Raw genomic sequence first — 25,989 nt, 5'->3', positions numbered from 1 at the left:
CAGGTTCATTGTGCCCGTATGTAGATACTCATTTGGTTATACGTCAGTTGGAACCTCCGCCTGGGGGGTGAGGCGAACTGCGTGCCTCCTATCCCCAGGATTGAAGTCTCCAGTTGCAGAGTGAACAGTGACTCGGTTGTCCTGCAGACGGGATAAGTTTAGCAACTAGTCACGGGAAAGAAACGCAATCCACCCACCCAGACAACAACAGTGCCAGGCTCATACCTCGCACGAATCTGGAAGTCCGCGCCCTTCGCAATGTGGTCGAACAAGAATCTCAGGAGGTACTCAGATTCCTCCGTCTTGTAGCCGACAATGCGGCGCGTGAAGCCCTGGTTCACGTAGAGTGCTTTCTCCCCGGTCACAGGGTGCCGGCGAACGAGAGGATGCTTCACGACGAGGAGATCAACATGTGTGAGATTGAAAGGTGAGAGATGTAATCTACCTCAGTCAGGATAGGTTCCCGACGGACGACCCCACCACGCCTGCGGGAGGACTCTGCTTGTTCGAAGGCGCTGTGCACGGCGCGCAAGCCTTCAAGGCGTTTCTTGAACTCGGGGGAAAGACGGTTGTATGCCTCTACCTGAGATCCAAATAACGTGTCACCACCGACTTCTGGCTGTGCTAAAATTAGGTATGGCACAGATAGCAATGATAGGGGGGAGATATACCTGGTCCAGAACGAAGAAGAACGTGGTTCCGGCGGGTTGTTTCTCGTAAGACTATATGGGGACTTTAGAAAAGGGGTAAGCTACAGCAAAGGAGGTTGTACTGACAACGTCAGAGTGCCATTGCGTGCGGTTGATGCGTTCGTCAGGTATGACCTCCTTCAGCATGTCGTGTTCAGTACCCCGATAAACTATAGCCAAGGTGAGAATAGGAGAGAGCCGTGGCGATAAGCAGCCTCACCGACGTGGAACTCTGGGTATCCCTTGACATTGCCTGAGGTCGGATGCCTCTGAATTCGTCCAAAGTGCCTAGCAAACCAATATCATGAGTACACATACCCGTTTCAAACACAAAATACCGCACTTGGCAATCTCAATCTGCCTATCAGGTCCTATATCCTTGAAGTCTTGATTGCGGAAGATAAGGACCTTCCTCTCCGCGGCGTACAGAGCGAGCTCATTGAGACCGTCCTCGCTCAGTTGGGAGATCTGCACACCGGAGATCTCGGTCCCAATAAAGGGGCTTATATGGCTGACATTTGTCTCGGGCGTTAACAGGTGTGGCTTTGCACGGTCCGCCTTAGCGCCGGGATCCGTGTGCTCTATCTTTGATGTCAGTTCTAGCCCTCCTTCGACTGACGACGTTCACATACGGTAGACTTGCGTTGGAGGGAACTTCTCTTCCGGGTCATAATAGGGGTAGTAGAATGGGTATGAAGGGCCATTCTGTAAACGGACAATATTGTCGGGACACAATCGAGGGCTATAATACATGGGAAACATACATCCTGCTTTGTGACCGTTAACTTGAGATCGTCAACGGCGTCTGCGATGGAGGGTACGACATCAGAAACTGAAGGCGCCATTACAACTGATTGTGTCGATGGAGTATGGACAATACCCAAAGAACTGGGACACTTCCTTTATATGTTGTATGGCGCTGGAGGTGTGGGACTCTGATACCTGTCGTTGACATTGCATGAGCATGCAATCTCAAAGCCAAATGGCTCATTGACTGCTGCAATGGATATTATGGGGTGCACGACAATAATAACAGGCAATGTGATAGGAGGTCGGTCAGAAGTTGCCGCTTGACGAGATAACAGGTCCAGGCGAGCTATGGGGAGCGAATGACGCAAAGTGACGCTACGACCCGCTGATTATGAAGTTATCGAAGCACGCAAGGAATGCACTAGTGTCCCGGTCAGCATGATGTGTGGATATGATGCGCCACTGGCCGGAAGCTGATTGTCTCTATATGTTTAGGACGCCCAGTCGAAGACGGGCCGGATAGATGCATTCCGAGTCAACTGGACTGATCATGTGTGCACATCAATGCCCTAATCACAAGAGGCGTTGCGCCATGTATCATGTGGCATATTGGCTCAGAGTTGGTGGAGTGGTCACGATACTCACTTGGGAAATGGACCCTGACCACTATCCACTGCTGTCCTTGACCCTCAAATCCCAAGAATGACACACTCCATGGGTTTCGTTCAAGTCTATGCAAGGGGTCTTTCGCTTGTCTCAACCTAGACACTACAAAATTCGGTACCGAGCACTGGGCCTGGGAGAATGGATGAGCCGGAATGTGAGTGACGATAATTTTATCACGATCAAAATGTTGCTACCTTTACATAACTTTAACCTGAGAGAACATATGGTACAAAGGTCAATATTTGCATGCACATCACTGGTCGGAGCTTGGTTGGAGCCTGGATTGCCTCTCCTCAGTTAGGACTTGGTGAGGAAGCATCATTCGATCTTATGTACCGGGGGCATCTGTGATCAAGATATTGATATGCTGTGGCAACATTGGATATCGAAGGTGTGTGATTTTGAGGCGAGTGTTTGGCTCAAGCTCACGCAGGCCCATCTAGATCCTGTTTTATTTTTCGACGCAAATAAGTACAATTCTGCAAACAGAGCCTCGACCGAATGAAGTGGTATGATGAGCACGCCTACAGGTTGGATCAGAATACACCGTGCGTGGAGACTGAAAATGCCTACAGGAAGCAGACGGTGTTGAGTTGGGGCGCTCCCGCTCAGGATGTGGCCAAGGCAGAAATCGTGAGGAAGAGGAACTTGTAACAGTGTTGGTTCAAAGTCACTAAGTTCGTCGACACTGTTCCTTGTCTCCGAGGAAGTAGAGGGTCATTGGGGTATGCTATGGAATAACTGGATATCGTCGTGTTTGTAAAGGGAGCTGTGATGGCTGCGACCATGACTACTGTATTGACTTCAGACGCTAATCATTGGGTCACGGGTGGGCGCCATGGAACTGCGGGAAATACAAGGAAGTCGAACGAACGGATCGAAGATTTATTGAAGTAGGGAAGTTGACTCATGGACCAGTGCTCGAGGTCGAGAATATTCAACAGCGTTACAATTGGGTCAATTCAGCTGAGTGTGGACGCAACTGATGGATAATATAGTCAAAACACGATCATAATAGTAGTGTTTGCTGCAACTTACCCAACGCGGCCCAGGACGTCTCTGTGCACCTCGGGCCCAGCGCTTACAGAAGACGTGTGCTTGGGACGACTCACATCTAATGGTTCTTTCGGTACCGTATCGCATGCAGTACTAGTACGTAGTAGCGTGGTATGAATCAAGCAGAGTACTGTTTTGGATTCGATACAGGAATTTCGCTGCGAAATTCTTGTTACGCGAGTCACCCGAGAAAGAAGACAAGCCTCGTGACGTGGTTTTACAAGGCATAGGCTGTTCCTGTCGGACGCGTTACTAATGGTATTGTAGTCAGCATCAGAAGATATGAGCGCTTAAGGCTTAAGCGTCCTCGCTTCACCCGCTCCATCGCCTTTTCATCGCGCGAAAACGGACGAGAACTTTGCAATTGGCATGACCCATGTCATATGCCGACACAATGTTTCACCTCCGGGCCAGCGCATGCGTCGTAAACGACCCTGACTGGACACAAATTGAGTCACCAAGTCCACCAGGATCGGACAACTTCAGTCACTCCGAGTCCAGTTTGGTTATTGCCCACACATTCTCCGACAGTTGCAGTCCGTGCGGGATAGCAAGTCATCCTTACGAAATACCGGTTAAGATAACGTGTGTATTGGTGGCCTTAAATAACAGGTGCAAGAGCCATCTAAAGCTCATCCATCTTCTCACTCATTATCATTCTCAAAATCCTCCAAACAGACAATGTCTCTCCCCGAGAACACGACCGTGCTTATTGTTGGTGCAGGCCCCGCAGGTCTCACAGCTGCTCTTTCTCTCGTCCACTACGGGTGCCATGACTTCGTTATCGTGGATGCCGTAGGCGAAGGACTGAATGCGTCAAGGGCGATCACCATACACTGTGCAACCGTCGAGGTAAGCTACCTTGCGCGTTCGTAAGAAGGCCTACTGATGTTCTTATGATCTTAGGCTTTAGCCAGTATTAATGCAGCAGATGGCTTACTGTCTCGAGCCATCAAGGGAAACGGCATCAGAATCACATCTCGTACTTCGCAGATCTTTGACGCCGCATTTGACCCTCTAAAGAAACATTCCGCCCACCCTTACGCGCTCTGTATCCCTCAAAATGTCACCGAGTTTGTACTTGGGCAGAAGTTGCAGAGCCTTGGTGTTCAGGTGCAGCGTCCGCACAGGGTAGTAGGAATGAAACAGAATGAAAAGGATTCTCGCATCACTGATGTGTCCTTTGAGGATGGTCAAGTTATCAGGGCTAGATATATTATCGGCGCAGATGGCGCCCGCTCAATCGTGAGACCTCAATGCCCACCTACTTAGCTTAGTAGAATGTCTGACGACCATTTACAGATCCGTACCGTCGCTGGTATAGGGTTCTCTGACCCAGAAGGCCCACACCTAACCAAGGACCTATTGGCTCAGATGGTCTCTGCAGATGTCACATTCGAGCCTGAACCTGTCGGTCCATTCACCCTCGAGGGCCACCTCAACGCCACAGTTTTTTCAGGCAATATCTTTTTTCTTGCACCGTTTGGCAACCACTTCAACACCGAACTGACACGAGATGGAAAGCCCACTACGAAATCCATCTTTCGTATAGGTTGTGCCATACCTGCAAAGAACGGAGAACCTCCCCATGCACCACCGAAAGAGTACATCCAGAACTTAATCGACTCATACGGGCCAGCGTGTATAACATCAGATCCGTCTCTTAACCCGAAACCTGTCAAAGTCGACCAGCTGGTCTACTCGACGCGTTTCAGAACCCATTCCGCCATCGCAGACCGTACCTTCACGCGTCTCGGAGCCGCCATTTTTCTAGTCGGCGACGCAGCCCATATACATTCACCTGCGGGCGGGCAGGGCATGAACCTGGCCATCAGGGACGCGATCTTCCTCGCAGAGGCTGTCACGAAGCACATTCAAGCGTCTGCAGAGGATCCCGATGTGGATGATACCATTTTGCAGGAATTTGCGGAGGCGCGTCATGCACGAGCGCTAGAAATCATTGGCTTTACCAAGACGCTTTTGAAACTCGCGAGTCTTACGTATGATTCATATGCTTGGTGGATGCCGTTCAGTTGGGCGTCCATCCGCGATTTTGTGCTGAGGATATTGGGCGGATATGATTTCGTGCAGTCGAAGGTTGCATGGGGCCTGAGTGGGCTTGGGAGACGGTAATCGCATGTTTCTGGATGGCTTGGTTACGATATGATATTTTGTATACCACAATTCACGACATTCGTGTTTCTGTTTTCAAAGATAGGATATATGTAAAAGTATTAAATATTCCAGAGTGGTGTACGTTACTGGCTGCAGTCATTGGACGGACTTGAATGTGCTCTTGATCAAGGGAAGGGAGAGAGGTACCAGACTACAGGCTGATTCTCATGAAGACAGCGAGCGCGATTGACACTAGAGCACGCGCTATAAATTATTCTTACAAGATGAAGTAATATATGTACAGACATGTACGGTACGACAATGGGATGTGGCACCCTAATTACCCTAGTGTGGGTTTCATCTTCGCAAGCTTAATCGTTAACATTCTGCTCGATGAGTATGACAGCTTTCGCAGAGCGAGACTTGATAGAACACTTGAAGGGCTTCGGATGGCCGGAATTGTGATTATCTAGACCAGCGCCGGACATGATAAGATGTGGCATACACGATCGTGCCTGACGAGGAATCGACCTCAATATCGTTCTCGACGACTTTGAAAATATCGAATACGGCCAGTGAAGGAAGACGACAAACAGTTTCTTGCAGATTTGCAGGTCTAGACGGTGTTTGGAACATGGCATCTTGGGTCTGGTTTGCGTACACCTGCATTGTTGGCAAAAAGTCTTGACAACTTCAGGCTCGCCATCGTCCTGTAGCGTGGTTTGAGCTGGAGGAAGAGGTGTATGGACCTTGAACAGTTTTGTTTCTGGAAGTGGAGTTGCAGATACCCGAACTCAAAGCTTTCGACGGTGTAAACGACCCATCCGAGCCTGCACAGGTGCCTAATCGACGAATCCATAAGTTGAACCGTCGCAAAATTCAGAGGCCATGCAGGCAAGCAAGGTCAAATTCGGCAACACCGAACTCTTGTGGTCCTATGAAACCTACGTAGCATAGTTGGATAGGAATTACCTACTTAAATAACTTGTCAAGGGTGCACGGTGTCCCAATTATGTGACTGCCCTATTTGGAGCAAGTAACAGAGCACGGACGTTAGGCTTTCCATAGTATGCTGGACCACGACAAGTACCAGGGATCTTTGACCAAGCGCGTGTCAAGAATGAGTATGAGTATCGGGTCATGAAAGACACTTCATTATGCCGCATGCGCACTGGCAGCAATTGCAGGGTCGCCGGCCTAGGCGAATCGCAGGTGCTACAAAGTAATGAATGAGAAAACAATGTCATGAGATATCGAAGTAGCATCATTGACAGTCATCAGTGAACCGGTGAGTCCTTGATATTGTAGCCATGGCTATTGTAATCAAGTATAATCTGGGTATCGCACTGTAATACTATGAATACCCGAATATATTTGTTTCGTGATGGAATATATATGAATTATATCAAAATACAGGAGTATGATCGAAGTTTGTGGCGTGACTCTAGGGAAGCGTGATCACAGGAACAAATGCATAGATATGCACTTTTCTCGACCTTGGTGTACGTTCCCGTTTGTCAAGTCCTTGGGTTTGTAGATATGGCTATATAATCCAACATCATTTGGCTACCAGAATTGTATTACTTTTTAAGGCTTTACAATGGAAAGCCGCTTTCGCATCCGATAAACAATTCTAGAGCACCATGTCAGTTCTCCACAACACTGCGACATGTCATAATCACTCAAGACAATGAACACTACTCCAGACGTACTTATTTTGTTGAAGGTACTCGTTTTCTCTCACCTGTGCGTCACATTGCACGACTTTTGAAAGACCCTCACCTGTGCATCACACTGTACTACTTTGGCAGCTTCATTGTGCAGGTGACCGTGGTGGGGCACGCTGCAATCATGATGGCCCCTTTCAGATTCGATCTGTCGCAACCGTGACCTGAACAGAACTTATTTTGTTGAAGGTACTCGTTTTCTCTCACCTGTGCGTCACATTGCACGACTTTTGAAAGACCCTCACCTGTGCATCACACTGTACTACTTTGGCAGCTTCATTGTGCAGATGACCGTGGTGGGGCACGCTGCAATCATGATGGCCCCTTTCAGATTCGATCTGTCGCAACCGTGACCTGAACAGAAACTCAGGCAAGCGATGATGGCAAAGGTGTGTCCTCAATGCGTGGTCACGCCGGTTGATTGACGTTACATAACACTCTTTGCACCAGCATCCATCCTGCTCCCTTTCAAGACCGGTCAGTGGCTCCACTAACTTGAACTCCTACCATTTCGGAATGTTCAAGTCATCCTCGCCTGCTCCTCGACTCACCGGGCACAGTTGAACAGTAGAGTACCGTGACTACCAGGAAATGATGAGAATGGTACAATACGCATGTTGCATTTGAACCCAAATTGTATCTGATACCTGTATAGACAGCTATAATTCAAGTCTCGTGTGCAGAACCACTTGGCACGGATAGTTTACTAATGCTGGGAGCACGTCTGGGACAGTCACCAAAAGAAAGGAGTGAATGGAGGGATTCGTTTAAAAAGAAAGGTCGTAAGACTCGTCCTCAGCATTATCGCTCCCTTCATCGTCCTCTCCATCCCCCTCGTCGTCATCTTCCGGCTCCTCGTCACTAACTTCGTCATCGTTCTCATCCTGTTCATCAGCGCCCTCCATCTGTTCATCATCGTCCTGCTCCTGTTCATCATCACCCTCCATGTGATCTTCACCATCACTGACCTCTCCGTCTACAACATCCATAACGTTAGCCAGTGCCAGTGACTCGCAGTCTCTGATTATCCTCCGCTGCATCACCGGATGCCCAACACCAAAATGGGTATACCGCAGAAACATATCACGATCAACGAATCTGTCACAAAAGGCGAGGGTTAATTTGTAATATGTCATGGTAGATTATAAACACTCACATCCCAACGTAGTGTTCATCCCAATCGTCTACACCCCCCCCAGGACGCGCCAACGATTTGCCATAGCGAAGGGAGCTTATACCACGTCCCGACGCAAACACGGGAATTAGATGAGCTCCTCGAACTACCTGCCTGGGATCAAGAAACCCGAACGCGTCAGAGTCCGATTCTTCGACAAATGCAACCTTGGGAAGACTGAGCATGCCTCGCGCCAGATTTATTGTTCTGCAACGGTGCTAACCATCTGACCCAGAGAACTTCGAGATGTTGCTTCACAGGTTAACCACTATTATGGATCCAGGTCTCCAAGTGATAGATGCCCAATACGCGGGCATACCAGTATGGATGACTAGGTGTCATCTCCCCAGAAAGCACCATAACGTCAGAATGCGTCCGAGGGTTAATGGTGTCATATTCACGTCTGAGGTCATATGTTGTGTAATGAACCTGCATTGTCTGGACTGTGTAGATCGTGTTGTTAGGAATGATCACCGAGTTGTGTTCTTCATCTGTAAATGTATGGTCGCAATAGGTAATATCTAGCTTCCGTATCCTGTAAAGGATGTGGTCCTTGAATTTTGGTATGAAATTCTGACAACCATTGTTAGCTGATTCCATACTGCAACGATGCATCTACCTTAACAGCCAGATCACCATCGTTTTCTCGAAGGAATGCGAACAGATCGACTGGATTGCTCTGATTGGTTGCGATTTGGTGATGGATTCCAGTCGACGCTGACTCGGGAGGACGGACATCGGCGGGCGATTGAATATCAGAGGATGCTATACCTCCTGCTTCTGCCACTCGACGGAGTACGCGACGCCTACGTTCGTGCTTGGCCAACTGCGTTGGTGTATCTAACTTGCTTGTCAGCGGGTAAAAAGCTTTTAGAGCTCTATGGGCAAGCTCCCCCTAACCAAACTTAACGTCATGTAGACAGCGGGAATGTATCAGGTACTTACCATTTGAGTCGTGAAAGAATCTGTGGTGCCGAAGAGCCTAATGGTTCTCACATAATCCGCCATTGCATGGAACTTGTAAGTACTCAGATTGAACATCTTGACCCTTGGCCCACTTGATTCTAGAGAGATGGCATTAGTTTCGGAGCGTTGAGCAGACCTTCGTTGGCGAGCTGCCTTCTCTTTGGGCAATTCCATAGTATTAAAGGCAGCACAAGTATCGCGTTGAAACTTGCGCAGTTTCCGAGAAAGCTTCTTGAATGTATCTTCAAGAAAAGTCATAGTAGACTCTGAGTGAATCCTAAGTTTAGCGAGTGCATGCCACTGCGCAAATCGATATAGCAAGGACTGCACAGCTGCATTGTGGTCGGGGGGGGAACAATCCTTCGAAAACCGGGATAGCACACTGACGATGGAGAACATATCAGCGAGCTTGATGCAAAACAACAGATAGTACAAAAACCTGCAAGATATCCTCAAAGTCGCGCGCAGGCTAACCTTTTCATCTCGGAGGTATTGTTAGCGAACTTTCGAATTACGCCATTACCGAAAGTCGGAACCTGACGGAATCTACAGTGACATTGCAAATTAGCTACCTGTTAGTAAGTAGGTAACAAAATTCAGCGTACCTGGTGTCGAGTTTCGCAGCCAACTGACTACCCCCGGGAAAGGCATAAAGAAGCCTGATAAGGTGAGTAAAAAGCGCCTTCCACGTACCCAATTCGCATTCATGCATGAAGTCAACGACAAGCATGCGGAATGGGTCTAGGCCGAGCGGGCCAAGCTTCTCAGCAAATCGATTCTGTGAGTAGTTTGTTTGAACTTATCATAAATCATAAGGAATCATTTCCACTTACTATAGTAGGTACCCACGAACCATCTCCGAGGGTGCGTTCGACCTTTGAACCGTCTACTGTATTTCCCTCGTTGTAGATATACTCACGAGCCTTGATGACCGTTGCAATGGCATACACTCGGAGATTGTTGAGACGACTTTTCATATCCTTCAACAGACCGAGAGAACCAAATAAGCCTTTTGGCGTGAGGCAGCGAGGGCATGCACATGTGCCCATATCTTTCATAGTCGCAATTAAAACCCTAGAAATATATCAGTGATCCTATAGTTTTAACCGAGGCGAAGGACAGTACTTCTCCGGATAATCAGCTGAATAGGTGAAAAGTCTGGGAAATACTCTCCGCAATACTCCATCAGCACATTTCAAAATAATACCGTGTCAATATGCGTCAAGAAAATCTTCATCGAGCAGTATGCCCCAGCACACTTGAAACAGTTCTCTGCGACAGTGGGTGTGAAGCGACATCATGCCAGTCTTTGAAATGCGAGACAGGCTACTCAACATATCCTTGATACTGTCAGGGAGCTAACAAGAGCCGTTGAGACATCGATGGGGGTAGAGCAATCAGGAGGACTCACTGAAGGTAAAAACCCGACTAGATGGCATGCTCCTGATTGAGGCAATGATCACGTGTACTTCGTAAGATTTCCGAAATACAGGTAAAGTGGCCAGGCCTTGGCGGTTCCAAAGTTTGCTAGGTGCGTGGCATCAGAAAAAAACATGAGACCCGCTATGACACGCTCCAATGAACAACCAGGCACCCTCGGCAGCTTCTCCTGGGCTTCCAGCCAAGCATCAGAGGTGTAGAGCTCATCCAATAATCGCTCCTGGGTGTCGTCCAAAGGATCCTTCCATAGCCGTTTGAAAGGCAATAGATGGAAGGCGCCGGCTTGGATATCTGCAAATGCTGCGCGGATTACTTGGACAAGAGGACGATAATGGAATCCAGGGATGGTATATGATTTGGGTCCTTCTTCCTTCGACTTCATTGGAATGTCGATGGAGACGTCTGTCTTAATCCAGTCGTCTGGAAAATTGACCTTCTCCGGACCCACGTCCTCATCCAATTCTCGCAAGCTCCTCCTCACTGAGAACCCCTCAAGATCTTTGACCTCAAAATCGTCTGCTTGTAGAATATCTCTGACCAGCCGCTGGACCTCAATTTCTGATTTTCGGTGGCTCCCTGAGTTCATCCAGGACATGAGGCGATAAACCGTCATGTTAGGAAAGGGGTAGGGTGGGGGTGCGGCTATCGGTGGTGAATCTATTGCTTGAACAACTGTAGGACATGATCTCGCAAGTAAGGAGGACGGAATGTATGCATTGGGCTCGAATGAAGGACGACAGGGATAGAGCCGGCAGATTCCAACCGAATTGAATGCAGTCTGGAGAGAGTCTCTCAGCGTTAAAAGTACATGTTTGATTCTAGATTGGGCTGGGAGTGATGGGGCGTTAACGACGTTGAGATCCTCGATCGAACACGCGATGTCATCGAAAGGCCTCGGAATGCGTCTCCTTCGTAACAACAGGGGTTCTGCTGAAAAAGTCGAGTATTTAGTAGATATCAGATGCAACAACTATGAAGTTACGAACACAAGTTGTCGTGGTTAGATCCATTGGAATTCTCCAAGTCCATCGCAACTTCAACATAGTCACGGTGTTGTCCATGTTCCGAGTTCGAGTCAGGAGTGTGATGCAAAGCAGCAAGCTGAGTGAGCTCGCCAGAAGAATTGAATAACACCGGAGTAGGGTTTGCTAAGGGATCGCAAGCGGTAATTGGTCTTGGACGAGCCCTCGTAACATACCTGGACCTCACAGGTGCGATTCTCTGTTGAAAGCATATAAGTTATGGAGTATTACATGGTAGTGATGGTGCGTCTAAGTCTGTTGAGGTCTCGACACTCGAGTCCCCATTCAAAGCAGGTTTTGAAAGGTTACTCACTCGCGAGGTGTTCACTGACTGGGTAAGTTTTGGAACTAAAGTTGCCAATGTTGCGTCTCTTGCTCGTTGTTGCCTCTTCTGCGTTGCAAGGATGCTAGACCTTTTAAAAAAATGGCAACTTGCGCGATGTCTACTAAGACCTCGATTGTCTGTTGCTTTCTCCCAAGAGCAACTTTGGGCACCGCAAGACACCATTGAAAATAACAGAAGCAGGATAGAGAAGGATTCTAATAGTAAGAGCTGCATGAATGATTATTAGCTTCAACTCAGGCCGTCACATAGGGAGTAGCTCGACGAGTACTTGTGATTTTTTTTACAACTTGAGAAGTCAAGCCGCGCTTCCTAGTACGTAAATTAGTACTATTTCTGATATGTGATATTGATGTAATATTGCCTTATTCTGAACGCTTTCCCACAAAAAATCATTGCTTCGAAAGCACAGGTTCAACTCAGCAAAGTTGCTTCTTACTCCCACAAGTGCCACTCTACCTTGTAAGTAGTCAGTTGAGTCATGGTGGCTCACCATTAATATTCCAGTGCTTGAACTCTGATTGCACTCCGACTTTCCTAGTATAGGGGTGTGATCGGAACCTAGATTATCCATACTAGGACCCAAAACGAGTTCAGTTCACCATGGTGCGTGTAACCCAACCGTTATACTGGAATCTGGAACGTCAGAGTTGCCTAAACTAGTTTGGGTCATACGTCCCGCTTCCGTATTAATATCCCATTAGTAGTAAGCATTTTTCGGTCAGTTCGCCTCCCATAGTTTGTTTACCCAGCACATACTAGACAATGCACCCTTGTCTTACACCTCCTCCAAGCTCTACTGGAGGGTCTAGTCCAGACTATGACCGTTATGATGACCCGGAGACCAGGGGTACTTTGCCTAGCCAAAGTTTTTCGGGCCTTTCTCTAAAGACACTTCATCAAGGCAGGGGTATAACTCGGACTCTCCGCAGAACTCATGATTCGTCGCCGAACAAACCCATGAAACGCCATAGGTCGTTATCACCATCGTCTTCCAAAACCGAGGATGACGATATCAATGCACCTGCATCCCTTCCCCCCATAGTCAGTTATCTGTCTTTTGTTGTGAATCGTGCAAAAGCAAGACATGGCAATTCCTCCGACCATTGGAGGCGTCCAAGAGCAATGGAGCTCCGCTTCACTGAAAGGTATATTGGACCATCTGACATGGTACCAACAGATGTTGAAAGGGTATGTCTATCTATACATATGTTCGTTCACACGTTTATTCAGGAGCATTGTACCAGGGCAAAAGTCTAGTTGCGCATGGCTTAAGAAACATGTCTTCCGAGGCTGTTGCTCAAGCAGTCCTCACGAAGGAGGCTGATCTTGAATGGAAGCGCTTGCGTGCTCTAGCCTCCGCTTGGGAAATTGAAGTTTCTCAGCGACACACAAGGCTTCTCCAGATACTTCTTGAGGACGAAGCTGCTGGCTTTGCCAATGCCACCAAAGAATCTCTGGCTGTCTCGCTTGAAGCACTTGCCAATTGTAACATGGCGGAGCTCAAAAATCGCACAGCCTTCAGTATGGCTGCGTACGGTCAGGACAGGACTTCTTTCATTGCCACCGACGCGCAGCTTGATCACCTCGAATGCCTTGCTCGTGAGCACTATCTGCCCATGAGTGATGAAGACACCCACGAGGTCGGCGCTCGTAAGCAAGATTCGCACGCAGGAGAAGGCCGCTTGCCTGCAAGTCCCGCAAACTCGGATTTAAGTGCCATGGTTTCGGATGAAGATCCTTTTAGCAGATCAGGTTCTCGGTCCGCATGTAGAAACGTGGAGAAATCTCATGACTGAAGTGATTATGGTATTTATTTTCTATTACCGAACTTGTACTGATCCTGCGCAACAGATGGGTGTCATTATACTACTACGCCCTACGTACGATAAACTTTTTCTATTTATGGAACTTTTGTGATATGTAGGACTTCTTGCTGTAGATATGTTCTCGCGGGGCGCGTTAGGTCCGATCCTTCATTTGTCTTCTGTAGCTCTAAAGTCATGGAATCGAAGGTGTATTAGGATACACTCTTAAACGGGCACTTGAGCCAACGAAACCCTAGGCCTCACATTTCACACGGAGACAAAACATTCTCGAGTTGCGGCAGATAGTGGTAAGTTAACGAAATAACGGAACCTGCGCTTTGATCGTAAAAAAATGCCCGTTTTAGACTGCAAAGATTGAAACCAAAAAAGGAAGTCTGTTGTTAATATAATTAATCCTGTGCAAGCGCGAAAGCAACGCGAAAGTCTTTTGATTGGTAAACAGGGTTGATCGGGTCAAATCTGTAAGGCTTCCTTTTTTAGTCAGTACCTTCTATCGAGACTGCCTCAAGAGCCTCGCGGCAGTAAGTGCTATTGAATAACGATGTAAAGGTAAAAGTCGTGTGCTGATCTTTGACTAAATAACCATGATAGGAATGATACTGACGGCGTCGGTCAGCCAATGGAGATGCTGCGCCCAACCGTGACTGTCTGGCTACTGCAACATGGTCACTGTGACCGAGTCGCCGCTAGTACTACCGTGACTAGTACACTAGTATACTGATACTGGTGATATCTCCCATATTTAATCTGTACTTCTACATTCTCAGGCTGTCGCACCTCTCGAACCTGAACGGTACATCTGCTTATGCAGCTTACCGCGACTCATACACTGATTCACTCGTGATCAGCTCACTAGTACTAGTAGCCGCTGGCACTTAAACATGGATGATCACCATCAGTCTGACTCCTTCACTGGCAGATCCTGGTCATCGGCGCCTGAACTCTGGGGAGAGCTACCCAAGCAATTGACTGCCATTCAGCCACCGCCTCAGGCTGTGGGCAGCAGCAGTCATTCCAACGTTGATTCTTTTACAGCTGATTTCTTCCAGTCCAACGTGAACGAGTCAAGTACCAGCGTCCCGCGGCTACATATTCACGGTGATCATGATGATAACCTTGGCTATCACCACGGAGATCCCTATGATCGCGATTACAGGCCCACAAGTGCCCATAACGTTAATGTCACCAACGATCCCTACCATGACCACAACAACTACGGCAGAAGCCAGCGGCCGCAGCCTGACCTGCCAGTACAAGCCCCAGTAATCCAAAACCCTCCCAGTTTCTTTCAGAACCCTCCAAATCTGTCCCTGTGGCCGATCCACCATTCGGACGCCCACGAACATGTTAGCTCATCGTCACATGTTAATCTGCCTCCGGCTATTGAGGCTCCACCTCATGCGTTTGACATTCCCCTCAATATTGTTGATAAGAAGATGAACCGAGGGCGCAAAGTTGGCCCTCAGTATCACACAGCAGCATCCGGCCGACGGTCCAACTCAAAATGTACGAGTGTCGTACAACCAGGGTCTTTGCGAGTCATTCAGGTAGTCATCTTACCACCGCAGTTTATCGATCAAGTGAAGGAAGACGCTCACGCTCACATGGTGAAATTCACATTCGAAAACTCCTTTTTTCTCGCCGATGAAACTTTAACGCATTTGGCGAATCACGCGCTTGACACTGCAGTCGCTCAGTATTCAAACAGTAATTCCCTTTTTATATTCCCGCCTCCTAGCTCATCGACGTAAAACAGCGGAGCTCAATAAATGGAGAAAGTGTATTGACGCTAAAGGCAAGATCAGCAGGCTCAGGAGCGTTCCGACCACCATCATCGACACCTTTAGGGCGTGCGGACGCCTCGTAGTCTTCGTCGCATATGAACTAGCCCTGCCGGTCACTGCCCAGCGCAGGCAATCAACCCAATCAGCTCGCATTGACAGGGTTGAGTCCTTACTACTAAACGATTCATTCCTTGACGGATTCTTGGAGGTATGTCAACGTTGATTTAAGTTCTCTCTTCGATTCAATCTTTCGCATCAGCTGCGCACGGGGGACGGGTCATTCAGCAGTTCCTGGTACCCCTCGCAAATCGCGCGATCACTAACATTTTGGAGATCATGTTGTCGGAGCAACAATATGGTCGCTACATCTTCGATGGCACAGATAAATGGAGGCTGCGGCTTTCGAACACTTTCTTTCTCGGAGGAACAACATGTAGGTGGGGAATAAAGCGATATAAAACAGGCATTTTCGTAGAGGATCAGCTTGACACTCCGGACAATGCTCAGTACTTTCGATACATTGCAGATCACGTTTCTCGATTTGATCCCACAGAAAGGTCCATGTTTGATGGATTGCTCGATAACGAATGTTATCTCTTAACGGGTCACACATAGTATGTTATGATCACTACTAGAAGTGCATTGTTTCCTCGCAGTTCCTCCAGCTCTAGATCTCCATATGTACATTGATGTAATACCTGATTGTGTCCGTTCCAAGCAGTTTTATAGTCATCTTTTGGAGTTCTCAGATCATGTGTCAGTGTTCCGTGCGTAGGATTTTGGTGTCGAATGGTGGGTGCAGACCAACTTGGAAGCGAAGGAGAGGTGCCAGCTAGGAAATAGACAAGGTCATATTGACAAGGACGCTCCAGTTTAGATCTAATATATGCGGTAGCAAAAGAATCATGCTGACGGGATCTGAAGAAACCAGATTTCCGAGTCACTCACACTATGTACCATACACCTATGAGAGATAGATAGTATAAGGCCCGGAAGACACTACAGGAATGGAGCGAACCTTCAGCAGCTACAATACTGATGGTATGAATTGCTGTAGTGAAATCAGTGACAAGACGCTGAATGTTCAGGATATCGATCACCATTCGAAGCCCTGCTGAAGTTCGAGCACTGTATTCGTCATCCTTCAGTTCATACAACAACCACGTAAACAAGACACACTAACATTCACGTTCGCTCGTGTAGCAAGGATAGCTAATCACTCGTCAATGTCATGTACCAGGAGATACAGGTAGTTGCTCACCATATGAAGTCATGCCAGCTGCTACAAAGGCCATGTAGCGTGAGATTACGGAAAGAACACGAGCGACGCTCCAGCACCTGTTCCATGTCCATCGAATCTTGTGACATTCGTCAAGAGATGTTCGAACTCTATGAAGAAATGCTCACTTCAGGTTCGAGCATTAAGAAATAGTCAAAAATCTAGGAAGCATAAGGAGGGTTATTGTCCGTGATTTGTATATAGACCTACCAAAACTCCTAGACCGGCCACTGCACATATTCAGGATGACAATGGTGTAAATGCCTGCATGAAGTCCGCGTACCATTACAATACTAGAGCAGTTGCAGTCAATAAACTTCATCTGGCAACTATATTTAGGAATTCTTACCTTCGCCGTCTGGATACCTGTATTCTCTAGGGACGCGACCATTGCACGCTTGTACTAGATAAGGTTCCAGAACTCGCTCTTAGTATATCTGAATTTGCATGATTTCGAAACTGTGCATTCGCCATGTCACCGTGCGAGATCAAATTAGACTGTGCATGGTGATGGAGTCAAAACCAGTAGCAGGTCCTATCCGTGTCACGAAACTGGCAATGGATTTCCAATGTAGCAGTATAAGACTTGATAGCAAAAATTGAATTTCAGTGATGGTTGGCCTTCGTGCACTGTCCGTAGGTCACGTGAGGAATCTGCGCCACTGCTACGGTAATTGCCGCGACAATCCAAACTTGCTTTACAAATTATTGTTGACCGTCATTCATGTATCCTTCTGCTCATGCATCGAAAGACGTATCATAATAAGCTCACTCGGCACTTGGTGTATTGAACTGCAGCACTGAAAACGTAGTAAGTTTTGTCTTCTCAATTCATCACATTTTAGCTGACTTGGCCTTCAGGCTGATTCGGACGGGCTGGGTCACGGTGTCTTAGCACTAATGGAACACCAGTAATTGTTACTACTACAACTGGCCCGATACCACAATCCAGGAACTTGGTACCCCAATTGTTTTTGACCTTTAGAGGTGTGTCGCATTTCATTTCATTGACGCCTGTGCTCATGCTATTGATCGTTACAATTACAAATCAGGTCAATACCAACATCAACCAGCTTCTCATCGCTGATAACCTGCCTGAGTCACAGACATCGACATTAGGCATCACATTTCTCCAAGGACTTTCTCCCACCCGTTTTGACGTCGAGTCGATCACGCTCAACGTCACAAATAGCAGGTAAGCACCCTCTTGTCTTTGTCAGAGAGTATGCCAAATACCACGATCCATTCATATGTGCAATAGTGCGACCTCTTCTTATCTTCCAACACTAATATTACCCACATCCAGTTCTCCTCCGAGCCTTTTGCCCTCCTCAACGAGCACAGTAAATTCGACTACCAGCCAGCGAACAGGCATTATCATCGGTGCGACTGTGGGCGCGGTACTTGGCTCTTTGGCCATATCGATAGCCAGTTTTTGTGTTTATTGAAGGTGGCGAAGGCGACGAATTTGACGGTCGGAGGTAGATGTTGGAATATCTCTAATGAGACCACGGACGACAAGGACTCAGTGATTGTGATACATCGTATATCGTAAGTCTTTATTTAAGCTCTTCTTGACGTGCTGGATTATCTCAATCCCACCCGCAGTTCGTCAAAGTAGGCTACGCAGGATCGAACTTCCCAGAGCGTGGTGCGTAAGCCCCACCAAAGCACACTGATTCATCCAAACATCCAGTATTCCCCTCCGTCGTAGGCCACCCCATTTTGCGCGCAGAGGAGCACGTGGGCTCCGCAGTGATCAAAGATATCATGGTGGGCGATGAAGCCGCCGAGAACCGTAATTATCTCCAAGTCACGCAACCCATGGAACACGGTATAGTGCACAACTGGGAAGACATGAAGCACCTCTGGGATTACACTTTCGACGAGAAACTCAAGGTCAGCCCGCGTGGCGGTAAAGTGCTACTCACGGAGCCACCTATGAACCCTAAAGTCAACCGGCAGAAGATGGTGCAGGTGATATTTGAGGAGTATGGCTTCCAGGGGGTTGTATGTAGCGATCCAGGCTGTGTCGATGTTGTATGCGCAAGGTGAGATCTGTTCTGTGCTGTATGATGGCTGGGTGCTGACTGTCTGTCGAGTGCAGGTTTAACAACAGGCGTAGTCGTCGACTCGGGTGATGGAGTCACGCACATCATACCTGTATACAAATCGCTTGCGCGGCATGCGATATTGCCACTATTCACATTTCAAATAAGCACAAGCAGCGAGTTATTGCCGAATTCATACGCACGTGACTGCTCAAAGACAAGTCAAAAACCTAGGTGCCTTGGCTTATGCGGGGTGCAGCCATTACTCCTGACAACTGATGAACCAGCAACAACCCGGTAATTGGTACGCGGTACTAGTCCCTTCGTCACAAGGTTTTAGATGACAATGTAGGGGCAGGTGCACGTGGCCTCAAGATCTGGCTTGGTTCTCTTCTCGATCGCACACCGCTCGCATCGATCATCATCTTTATCCTCACTCCACTAAGGGATCTGCCAGTTATGGGGGTGAAAGAGCTTCTTGCGCTCGTGCTTCTGTGCTTCTCTGCCCTGTGGCCGTCAAATGTCCACAATGGCATGGATATACTATTAGTGCCTTGGCGCTTTACTGAAGGTCTCTGCTGAGCTGGTCAACGATGAGATGCGTGTATGTTTCTGGCTTTGTTGGTCAAGCTGCCTGGTACGCTATTTTTGCTTCATGTTCCTGGCTCATTGACGTTTTGATAAGGTCCCCAGCTGATGTACTTCTCCTTACAAGGCTTAATTATGCTATTCAAATTTGGACGGAAGCTGGTTGAACGGGTAGCAGAGTAGTGCTGTGCTGAGTTGTTATTTTGAGGACGGCCCGGGCCCATCGAACGTTACAACTATTGTCAAATCAATGATTGCGTGGTTTGATTTCACCATGTGTGCCGAATCCCGGGTTTTTTGAGTTTTATATTTGGCCGCCGCCGATCTACGATGTGATGGCACGAAATGCTGCCTAAATAAGAAATTCCATGAGTTTATGAAAATGTTCCGTGTCTACTATATATGGAAGTCTTACGCGTGCCTAGTACAATGGAAGCCTTATGCGTGCCTACTATATATGGATATGAAAATGTCTTGTGCCTACTACTACATATGGAAGCCTTGCGTGGGCGTAACGTATGAATATGAAAATGTCAACCTTACGCCTCCTACTACTACCACATATGGAAGCCTTACCGTGTGAGAAGACTCACATCCCCAAAGTTTGTCCGTGACCTTGACAACTTCCGACTCAAGGCTGCCCACCGGCACACGGCCATGCACACCTGTCTTATGCCTCCTCTGGGCTCTATCATCATAGTATAGTCGCAGTTTGCGACGGGATCCGAGTTTATATGACGAAACTGCAGCAAGACAGCAGTAGTACCGCATTGAGTAATTTTTTTCGTCGGCCTAGTAGTACTAACGTTATCGTGCTAGTAGCTTTTGATGTGTTCCTAGGTATGTACTACTACTAGTTACTTTTGCCGACGCTGAACCGTTCTGCCAGTACTTACTAGACGGCCGTCATATAAAGTGGACGGTACATGAAGTCAGTCTTGTCCATATCCTTCCCTCTGGTTTATATTCCTGCCTTACTCATCATGTCTCAGACGCAGGGCGGCTCACAGCCTTCAGCACCATCCGAACCTTCCGAGTCCGTGTCAGTGACAACGTCCATAGCGGTGGCGACATCCGAAAATGCTCGACAGAGGCGGAAAATTGCAGCATTAGAAGAGAAACTGCAAGTGCTCGAGGCTGGGCGCATGGTGAAACAAAGGTTTGTGCGCCTTCAAGTCCTTCCGATTTACTCACTATGATTATTACTGGTAGGGAGACCAACTACTTTATTTCGCAGGGAAGAGCTATTAGACGAATAGTCACATTGTTTGACAGTATCGAAGACTTAATAACCGAGAACGACAGGAGGTACGACATTGCAGACGATGATGAGGTAACCATCGAGTAAGTCCCAAGTCCATCCATGCATCACGAGCGCTACTTACGGGTCTGTCATCACAGTCAGGATCGATTGCACACGGGATACATCACCCTTACCAACATCCTCCCGTGGTTTCAGCCAAAGTGTTCAGATATGGAGTACGAGGAATACGTGCAAATGTTAAAAAAGGTATGCTTCAGCGATATAAATGATTGTCTTTGTGTTGAGTCGCTGTTTAGCTTAGGCAGGGGGCCGATAGTGCTCGTGGAGACGACACCTCAAAGCTCAAGAGCCTTGTCCCCGATTGGGTCAATCGCGAATTCAAACCCAATCCGCCAGTCGATTACGAGGATAAGTACAGCCGTGGATTTGTTAATGATGCGTGCGGTAAACTACTCTGCCCAACTGAATTGGACTGGGATAATCCAACGTAAGCTTTGTGGTACTCGGGACCTTATTGTGCCATACTGACTTCTCACTAGCATCAGAGCGGGAATTAGGGATCGTGCTGATGGCTGCATTGTAACCGAAATGTCATGGCCAACTTTCTTGTATGAAAAGTACACCGCCGATCAAGATAATCTCGAGGAGGGTCTCTTCAAAAGTACCCTTTTGATCCAGGTGCGTTGTACCCAAGTAGCTCAACGAAAATCCAACTTTCGGCAGGCCTTTAAATCCATATTTACTTCTCCTTCCTCCACAAAAGAGATTGATGGTGAAGGCGACGGTGCCAATATTATTGAAAATAACAGATGCACCAAAAGGGAATTTTCTGGCAAGAAGGTCAAGACCCATGTAGCGCAGATCATTAAGATGCACAAGGTCTCACCGTGCTCAATCACATATGTGGTTTGCCAAGTAAGTGATATTGTTCTTCATTTGATTCCTGAGCACCAATACTATGTCACACTCGCAGTTACGATTCGCACTTTCTTCGGTGACTTCATGGCATTCAGTCGATGGTGACTTTGATTATGTACAGTTCTGGCATATCATTGTAGACTTCTTCGAGAAGGCTCCTGGCCAAGCAGCCCAGCGGAAAGTTGACCGCCTCCTTGCGTGGTGGACAAGGTGCGTTACCTTTAATTTCAATTCTCCCCAGCTGACACATCTTCATTTACCAGGAAGGTCTTCGGAACAAGTCGTCGCGCGGAACTCAGTGATGCAGCCAAGTCCAGCATGTCCGTAAACGCTCTTGCAAGGCAGAGGGCGCAAGAGGATGATGCCCTCTTCGATTCTGATTAGTTCAACTCTCGTTTTCAACTAGATTACATTAGTGACTTGATGTTTTGATCGTTTACCATGTTGTGAAGCTCGGGTAGATGATTTGAATGATAATTGAGCTTTATTGGTATCCATACAAATACCCCAGATATTGTGAACTTCATGGACAGAATGAGGAAATGCAGCGCGACTTGTATTCACTCCAATTGCATGGCAAAAGTACAAAAGTGTAAAGTAACAAAATACAGCTTCGACAGTGGTGATATCTATAATGTGTGGTTCTCATAGGCATCTCGAACAGAAAGCACAGATGTGCAAAGTAACAAAATACAGAGCAAGAAAGGCGATATCCGTATCCTCAAGTTCCCAATACCATCTTGGGGCAAAAAGCACAGAAGTGAGAGGTGACAAGATTCAGCTCGACAACGGTAACATCTGTACCTTCCAATCCCTACGACCATCTCAGGCAGAAAGTACAGACATGCGAGGCAATAAAATCCAGTGTGAGAAAGGCGATATCTGTATCCTTCAGGTCCGAAGACCATCTCAGAGCGACAAGCAGAGAAGCGTGAGTAACAAAATCCAGCTCGACAGTGGTAATATCTGCACTGTCTAATTCTCACGACCAGCTCAGGGCAAAAAGCAGTAAGGTGCGAGGTCACAAAATACAGCTCAGCAGGAATGATATCTGCACCTTCTAGCCTTCCTGGAGGGTAAGTATAGACGTGCAATATCACAAAATATAGCATGATAGCATTGATCTCTGCAAATTCCAGTTTCCATGGTCATCTTGTTTTGAATGCCAGGGATTACCGAATGTAGCATATTAATTGTTAGGATTGGCAAGTGATATCGCCGGCTTGCCGGATGGCATGGAAAACAATTACTAACTTAAGATGCTAAAACAAACAACCTCACCGACGAATGGAGGGTGATGACCTTTAAATCTGGAACCGCAAAGCGATAGTAGCTGTGACATATATCGAAATCACAGCTTCGCTCATGGCATGCAGGATAGTTCAGATATTCTCATTGTTCGACCACGCAAACAACAATCAGTCAAGTAAGGCTAAGATACACGTTTTTACTAACGATAGCACAATGGATAGGACCTATATCAAACGGTAAGTCAGGCACCGATGTGAACCGTGAGCCACTGCTTTCGACTTTCTGGCTGAGTGACTGTGTTGTGACAAAGTAGCGGCGACGCACAACACAAGCAATTTTGCAAGAACTAGCCAATGATATCCATTTTGCCATGGCTGCGTACTCATAGCAGACGGACGGAAGATCAGAAGTAGTATACAAATGGTTTTTGGGATGATCGTTACACAAAAATTGCTGCTCATGAGAAGTTAGAATAGCTTTATGGAGTGGCCGTTAGTCCCTCACAAAGTTTCTTAAGGATCATTTAAAGCAGTCAGTCCGAAGAACCGAATCAGCATCTAATATGGATCTTTCTTGATCGGTGCACAAAACGATAGTATCTGCAAGGTACTGGCTTTAGCTCTGATATTAGCTATTGTAGACCTTGTTCAGGATGTGGCAGCCATAATGCATTGGGATGAACCGTCAGCTTTTCTCCCACCTATCCCTCGATCCTGAGTTTAGACGATCCGTGAGTCTTTGGCAGGTTGAAAAACTGTCGACATTAGCTCAAAACTCCTCTTTCCTGTATAAAGTCAAGCATCACAATGTGATGGTCGATAGCAGGATTATTCAGATGTTGGTGATTGTGTACTATGTATGGTAATATATGTCTTTCTCAAATTTCTACCAGTTCACTGATGATAGCTAGTCACTGTGGCCTGAACAGAAGCCAGGCTGACTTCTGCTCAACGTGTAGTTCAAATTGATTTGCCGTGGAGATGTTCTCGGTCGGCTGTCAGTGACACTCATGGCACTTAGTACTTAGTACTGTTATTGGTGCCAAAACATGAATCGCCAACAAAACAGAATTACAAATTGCAATGAACACAGTAAAAAAAATACCTGTGGCCAGTCTGTGAGTGAATCTCATCCACCTCATGAACCAGGCGCTGATATAAGCATAGGAACACGATGTGCGTGACAAATCCGAAAAAGTACTTCACTGCTGATGCTATCCTTCAGTACCCCTAAGTTCCACCGTCCCTTTGCAGGGCGTTCTGGTCAGTCATACGACGCACAGTGTCGTACAAACCCTGCTTAGAGGATAGTGCAGCATCCACGGTAGCCTGAGCTACACCATCTTCATCAGTGAATTGATGAGTCCGTGATATTGTAGCCATGAGACCTGTAGACAGATATAATTATGCTTTTCCTAAATATATCCATATATTCCATGAGAAATCTTAGTTCGTCATACATACTTTCCAGATCTAAACTTGCAAGACACATCAATGACGGAGTTGAAGTATAGTAACATCATATCCTACAAGTCACAGTAGCGTGGCGGCCACAAATTGAGAGCCCATTCTCCCTATGTCTTATGTATGGTCTCGGTTTCATAGATATATAAGGCATTCTAATGGAAAGTTCGTTTTACAATGACCACCGAATCTGGTGGGCCGTGTGACATAAAAACGAGGTTGGGGCGCGGCGACGTCCGAGCATACCAGGCCCAGTAGTGTAACACCCTCGAATTGAGAGCTCCTTCTTACTTGGTCATATGTACGGTTTCAGTGCCATGACTATACAAGGCGTTTGAATGGAAAATACCTTTAGCAATGATTGACTGGAAAAATGTATTTAGAAATCGATGGCCGCGCATACTATGATGTACAATGTTTTACGGTCAAACTTCTGTTCGACGTGTTGAAAAACAATAGTATCTTCCACCGATCATCTACCTCATCCACCTCCTGCCATCACCTCCAAAAAATGTGACATGGCGCGACCAAGGCCAGTAAGGGATGGTAAGGTAATCGTATCCACGCTGTTCAGCATTAATGTTTTCCTTCTTTATGTTCTGGAGTGTGATATCGATGTCATTAAGGACCTTGTGTAGACCAACTAAACTGGAATGGCGTGTCAGACAATTCCATGACAAATAGACTCGGATACTCAGACAAAATCCATACTCGGAGCTGTTACCGAATAGAACAAATTTTCACCCTCGAGGAGCATCCAATGTGTTTAGTCGAAATCAGTAGCTTCACCTTGCAAGTTGCCTGCCACGGAACACCGGATCAAAAACAAATGTTTGAGTCTTCCTTTGCAATGAGCGACACTGGTCCATTCGTCTGATCTCGGTTGCAGAATCTAGAGTGTGTTCTTATCCGTGGTATGCTGACGACCTCTTGCCTTATCTTCAGGCTGCTGAGTACTATGATATAGTCATCAGCCACTCAATAGGCAGACTTGTAGTATTATCGCTTCTCAAGTACCTGCCGAGAACCAGGCCTGTCTCAGTAGTTCTCATCGATACATCCGTGGAGTTAACTGCAGAGCAGATGGCAATGGTTCGGAGAGCCAAGGTACTAACGGTGTCCGAGCCAAACCTAGAAGATTATATGACATCGAATCCTCGATTCTAATCGCAGATCCGCAATCTCATGGTGCTTCGAAGCTGAAGGCTGTCACAAAAATTTAAGAAGGTCAGTGATTGTTCCAAATGACTCGCACTGGATACATTACGAAGTCCCGGAAGTGATCGTTGAAGAGGCGCTAAGGAATATCGGTGAAGAGCAAGGCGATGGCCCATAAGAACTTTCACCTTCCAACTTGAATATTGTGCCATTCCATTCCACGACTCCCACGTCAGCGGAGGAAGATCCATATGTGTATGTCATCGACGATGTACTTGAAGTGGGGTTTGCCTTCTGTATCCGTCAAAGTAGTAACATTAGAGACGTTCACAGCTTCAGGACTGAATGGCTCGGATCGTCGGCTAGTGTTTGGTGTAGGTGATAACGCAAATATACCATCCACTGCAAGGCACGAAAGATCTGCTTTGAAACGGAGGTGCCAGGGAGTAGTACTTA

General features: G+C 47.1%; 7 protein-coding genes across 7 annotated transcripts; 4 read left to right on the top strand and 3 right to left on the bottom strand.

Annotated features, from left to right (window-relative positions):
- Positions 1-36: 36 nt before the first annotated feature.
- HD556DRAFT_1440969 (uncharacterized protein) lies at positions 37-1,534 on the bottom strand (the record flags this gene model as incomplete). Its single annotated transcript, XM_041306196.1, has 9 exons — positions 37-141; positions 198-389; positions 446-619; positions 672-722; positions 777-859; positions 910-977; positions 1,033-1,270; positions 1,322-1,394; positions 1,454-1,534. The coding sequence occupies 9 exons, from the start codon at positions 1,532-1,534 to the stop codon at positions 37-39; spliced, it is 1,065 nt and encodes a 354-aa protein (XP_041162515.1).
- Positions 1,535-3,786: 2,252 nt separating this feature from the next.
- On the top strand, positions 3,787-5,471 carry HD556DRAFT_253785 (uncharacterized protein). The gene is made up of 3 exons (XM_041310036.1): positions 3,787-4,013; positions 4,068-4,406; positions 4,464-5,471. Exons 1-3 carry the CDS (start codon positions 3,843-3,845, stop codon positions 5,292-5,294), a joined length of 1,341 nt encoding a protein of 446 aa, XP_041162514.1. The 5' UTR covers positions 3,787-3,842; the 3' UTR covers positions 5,295-5,471.
- Positions 5,472-6,167: 696 nt separating this feature from the next.
- Positions 6,168-6,633, bottom strand: HD556DRAFT_1356414 (uncharacterized protein). The gene has a single exon (XM_041302495.1). It carries the CDS (start codon positions 6,542-6,544, stop codon positions 6,287-6,289), a length of 258 nt encoding a protein of 85 aa, XP_041162513.1. The 5' UTR covers positions 6,545-6,633; the 3' UTR covers positions 6,168-6,286.
- A 6,080-nt stretch (positions 6,634-12,713) lies between these two features.
- HD556DRAFT_1306554 (uncharacterized protein) lies at positions 12,714-16,438 on the top strand (the record flags this gene model as incomplete). The annotated part of the gene is made up of 13 exons (XM_041299927.1): positions 12,714-12,992; positions 13,030-13,096; positions 13,182-13,710; positions 13,891-13,963; positions 14,014-14,064; positions 14,258-14,298; positions 14,369-14,489; positions 14,545-14,570; positions 14,697-15,484; positions 15,516-15,769; positions 15,847-16,175; positions 16,218-16,242; positions 16,337-16,438. 13 exons carry the CDS (start codon positions 12,714-12,716, stop codon positions 16,436-16,438), a joined length of 2,685 nt encoding a protein of 894 aa, XP_041162512.1.
- A 139-nt stretch (positions 16,439-16,577) lies between these two features.
- Positions 16,578-17,071, bottom strand: HD556DRAFT_253773 (uncharacterized protein). Its single transcript, XM_041310035.1, has 5 exons — positions 17,051-17,071; positions 16,969-17,001; positions 16,823-16,919; positions 16,745-16,773; positions 16,578-16,689 (listed from the first exon to the last, which is right to left on the bottom strand). Exons 2-5 carry the CDS (start codon positions 16,981-16,983, stop codon positions 16,624-16,626), a joined length of 207 nt encoding a protein of 68 aa, XP_041162511.1. The 5' UTR covers positions 16,984-17,001; positions 17,051-17,071; the 3' UTR covers positions 16,578-16,623.
- A 1,446-nt stretch (positions 17,072-18,517) lies between these two features.
- HD556DRAFT_1233277 (uncharacterized protein) lies at positions 18,518-18,895 on the top strand (the record flags this gene model as incomplete). The annotated part of the gene is made up of 1 exon (XM_041297582.1): positions 18,518-18,895. A coding segment is annotated over one exon (378 nt), but the record flags the coding sequence as incomplete, so codon positions are not given.
- A 1,567-nt stretch (positions 18,896-20,462) lies between these two features.
- On the top strand, positions 20,463-22,045 carry HD556DRAFT_1233541 (uncharacterized protein; the record flags this gene model as incomplete). The annotated part of the gene is made up of 8 exons (XM_041297605.1): positions 20,463-20,638; positions 20,692-20,812; positions 20,855-20,989; positions 21,040-21,230; positions 21,283-21,421; positions 21,467-21,595; positions 21,717-21,871; positions 21,925-22,045. The coding sequence occupies 8 exons, from the start codon at positions 20,463-20,465 to the stop codon at positions 22,043-22,045; spliced, it is 1,167 nt and encodes a 388-aa protein (XP_041162509.1).
- Positions 22,046-25,989: the final 3,944 nt, after the last annotated feature.

This window comes from Suillus plorans (assembly GCF_016647745.1).
Source record: "Suillus plorans strain S12 chromosome Unknown HD556scaffold_16, whole genome shotgun sequence".
Lineage (NCBI taxonomy): Eukaryota > Fungi > Basidiomycota > Agaricomycetes > Boletales > Suillaceae > Suillus > Suillus plorans.
The sequence above is the reverse complement of the archived record's forward strand: the minus strand, read 5'-3'. Positions and strand labels throughout refer to the sequence as shown.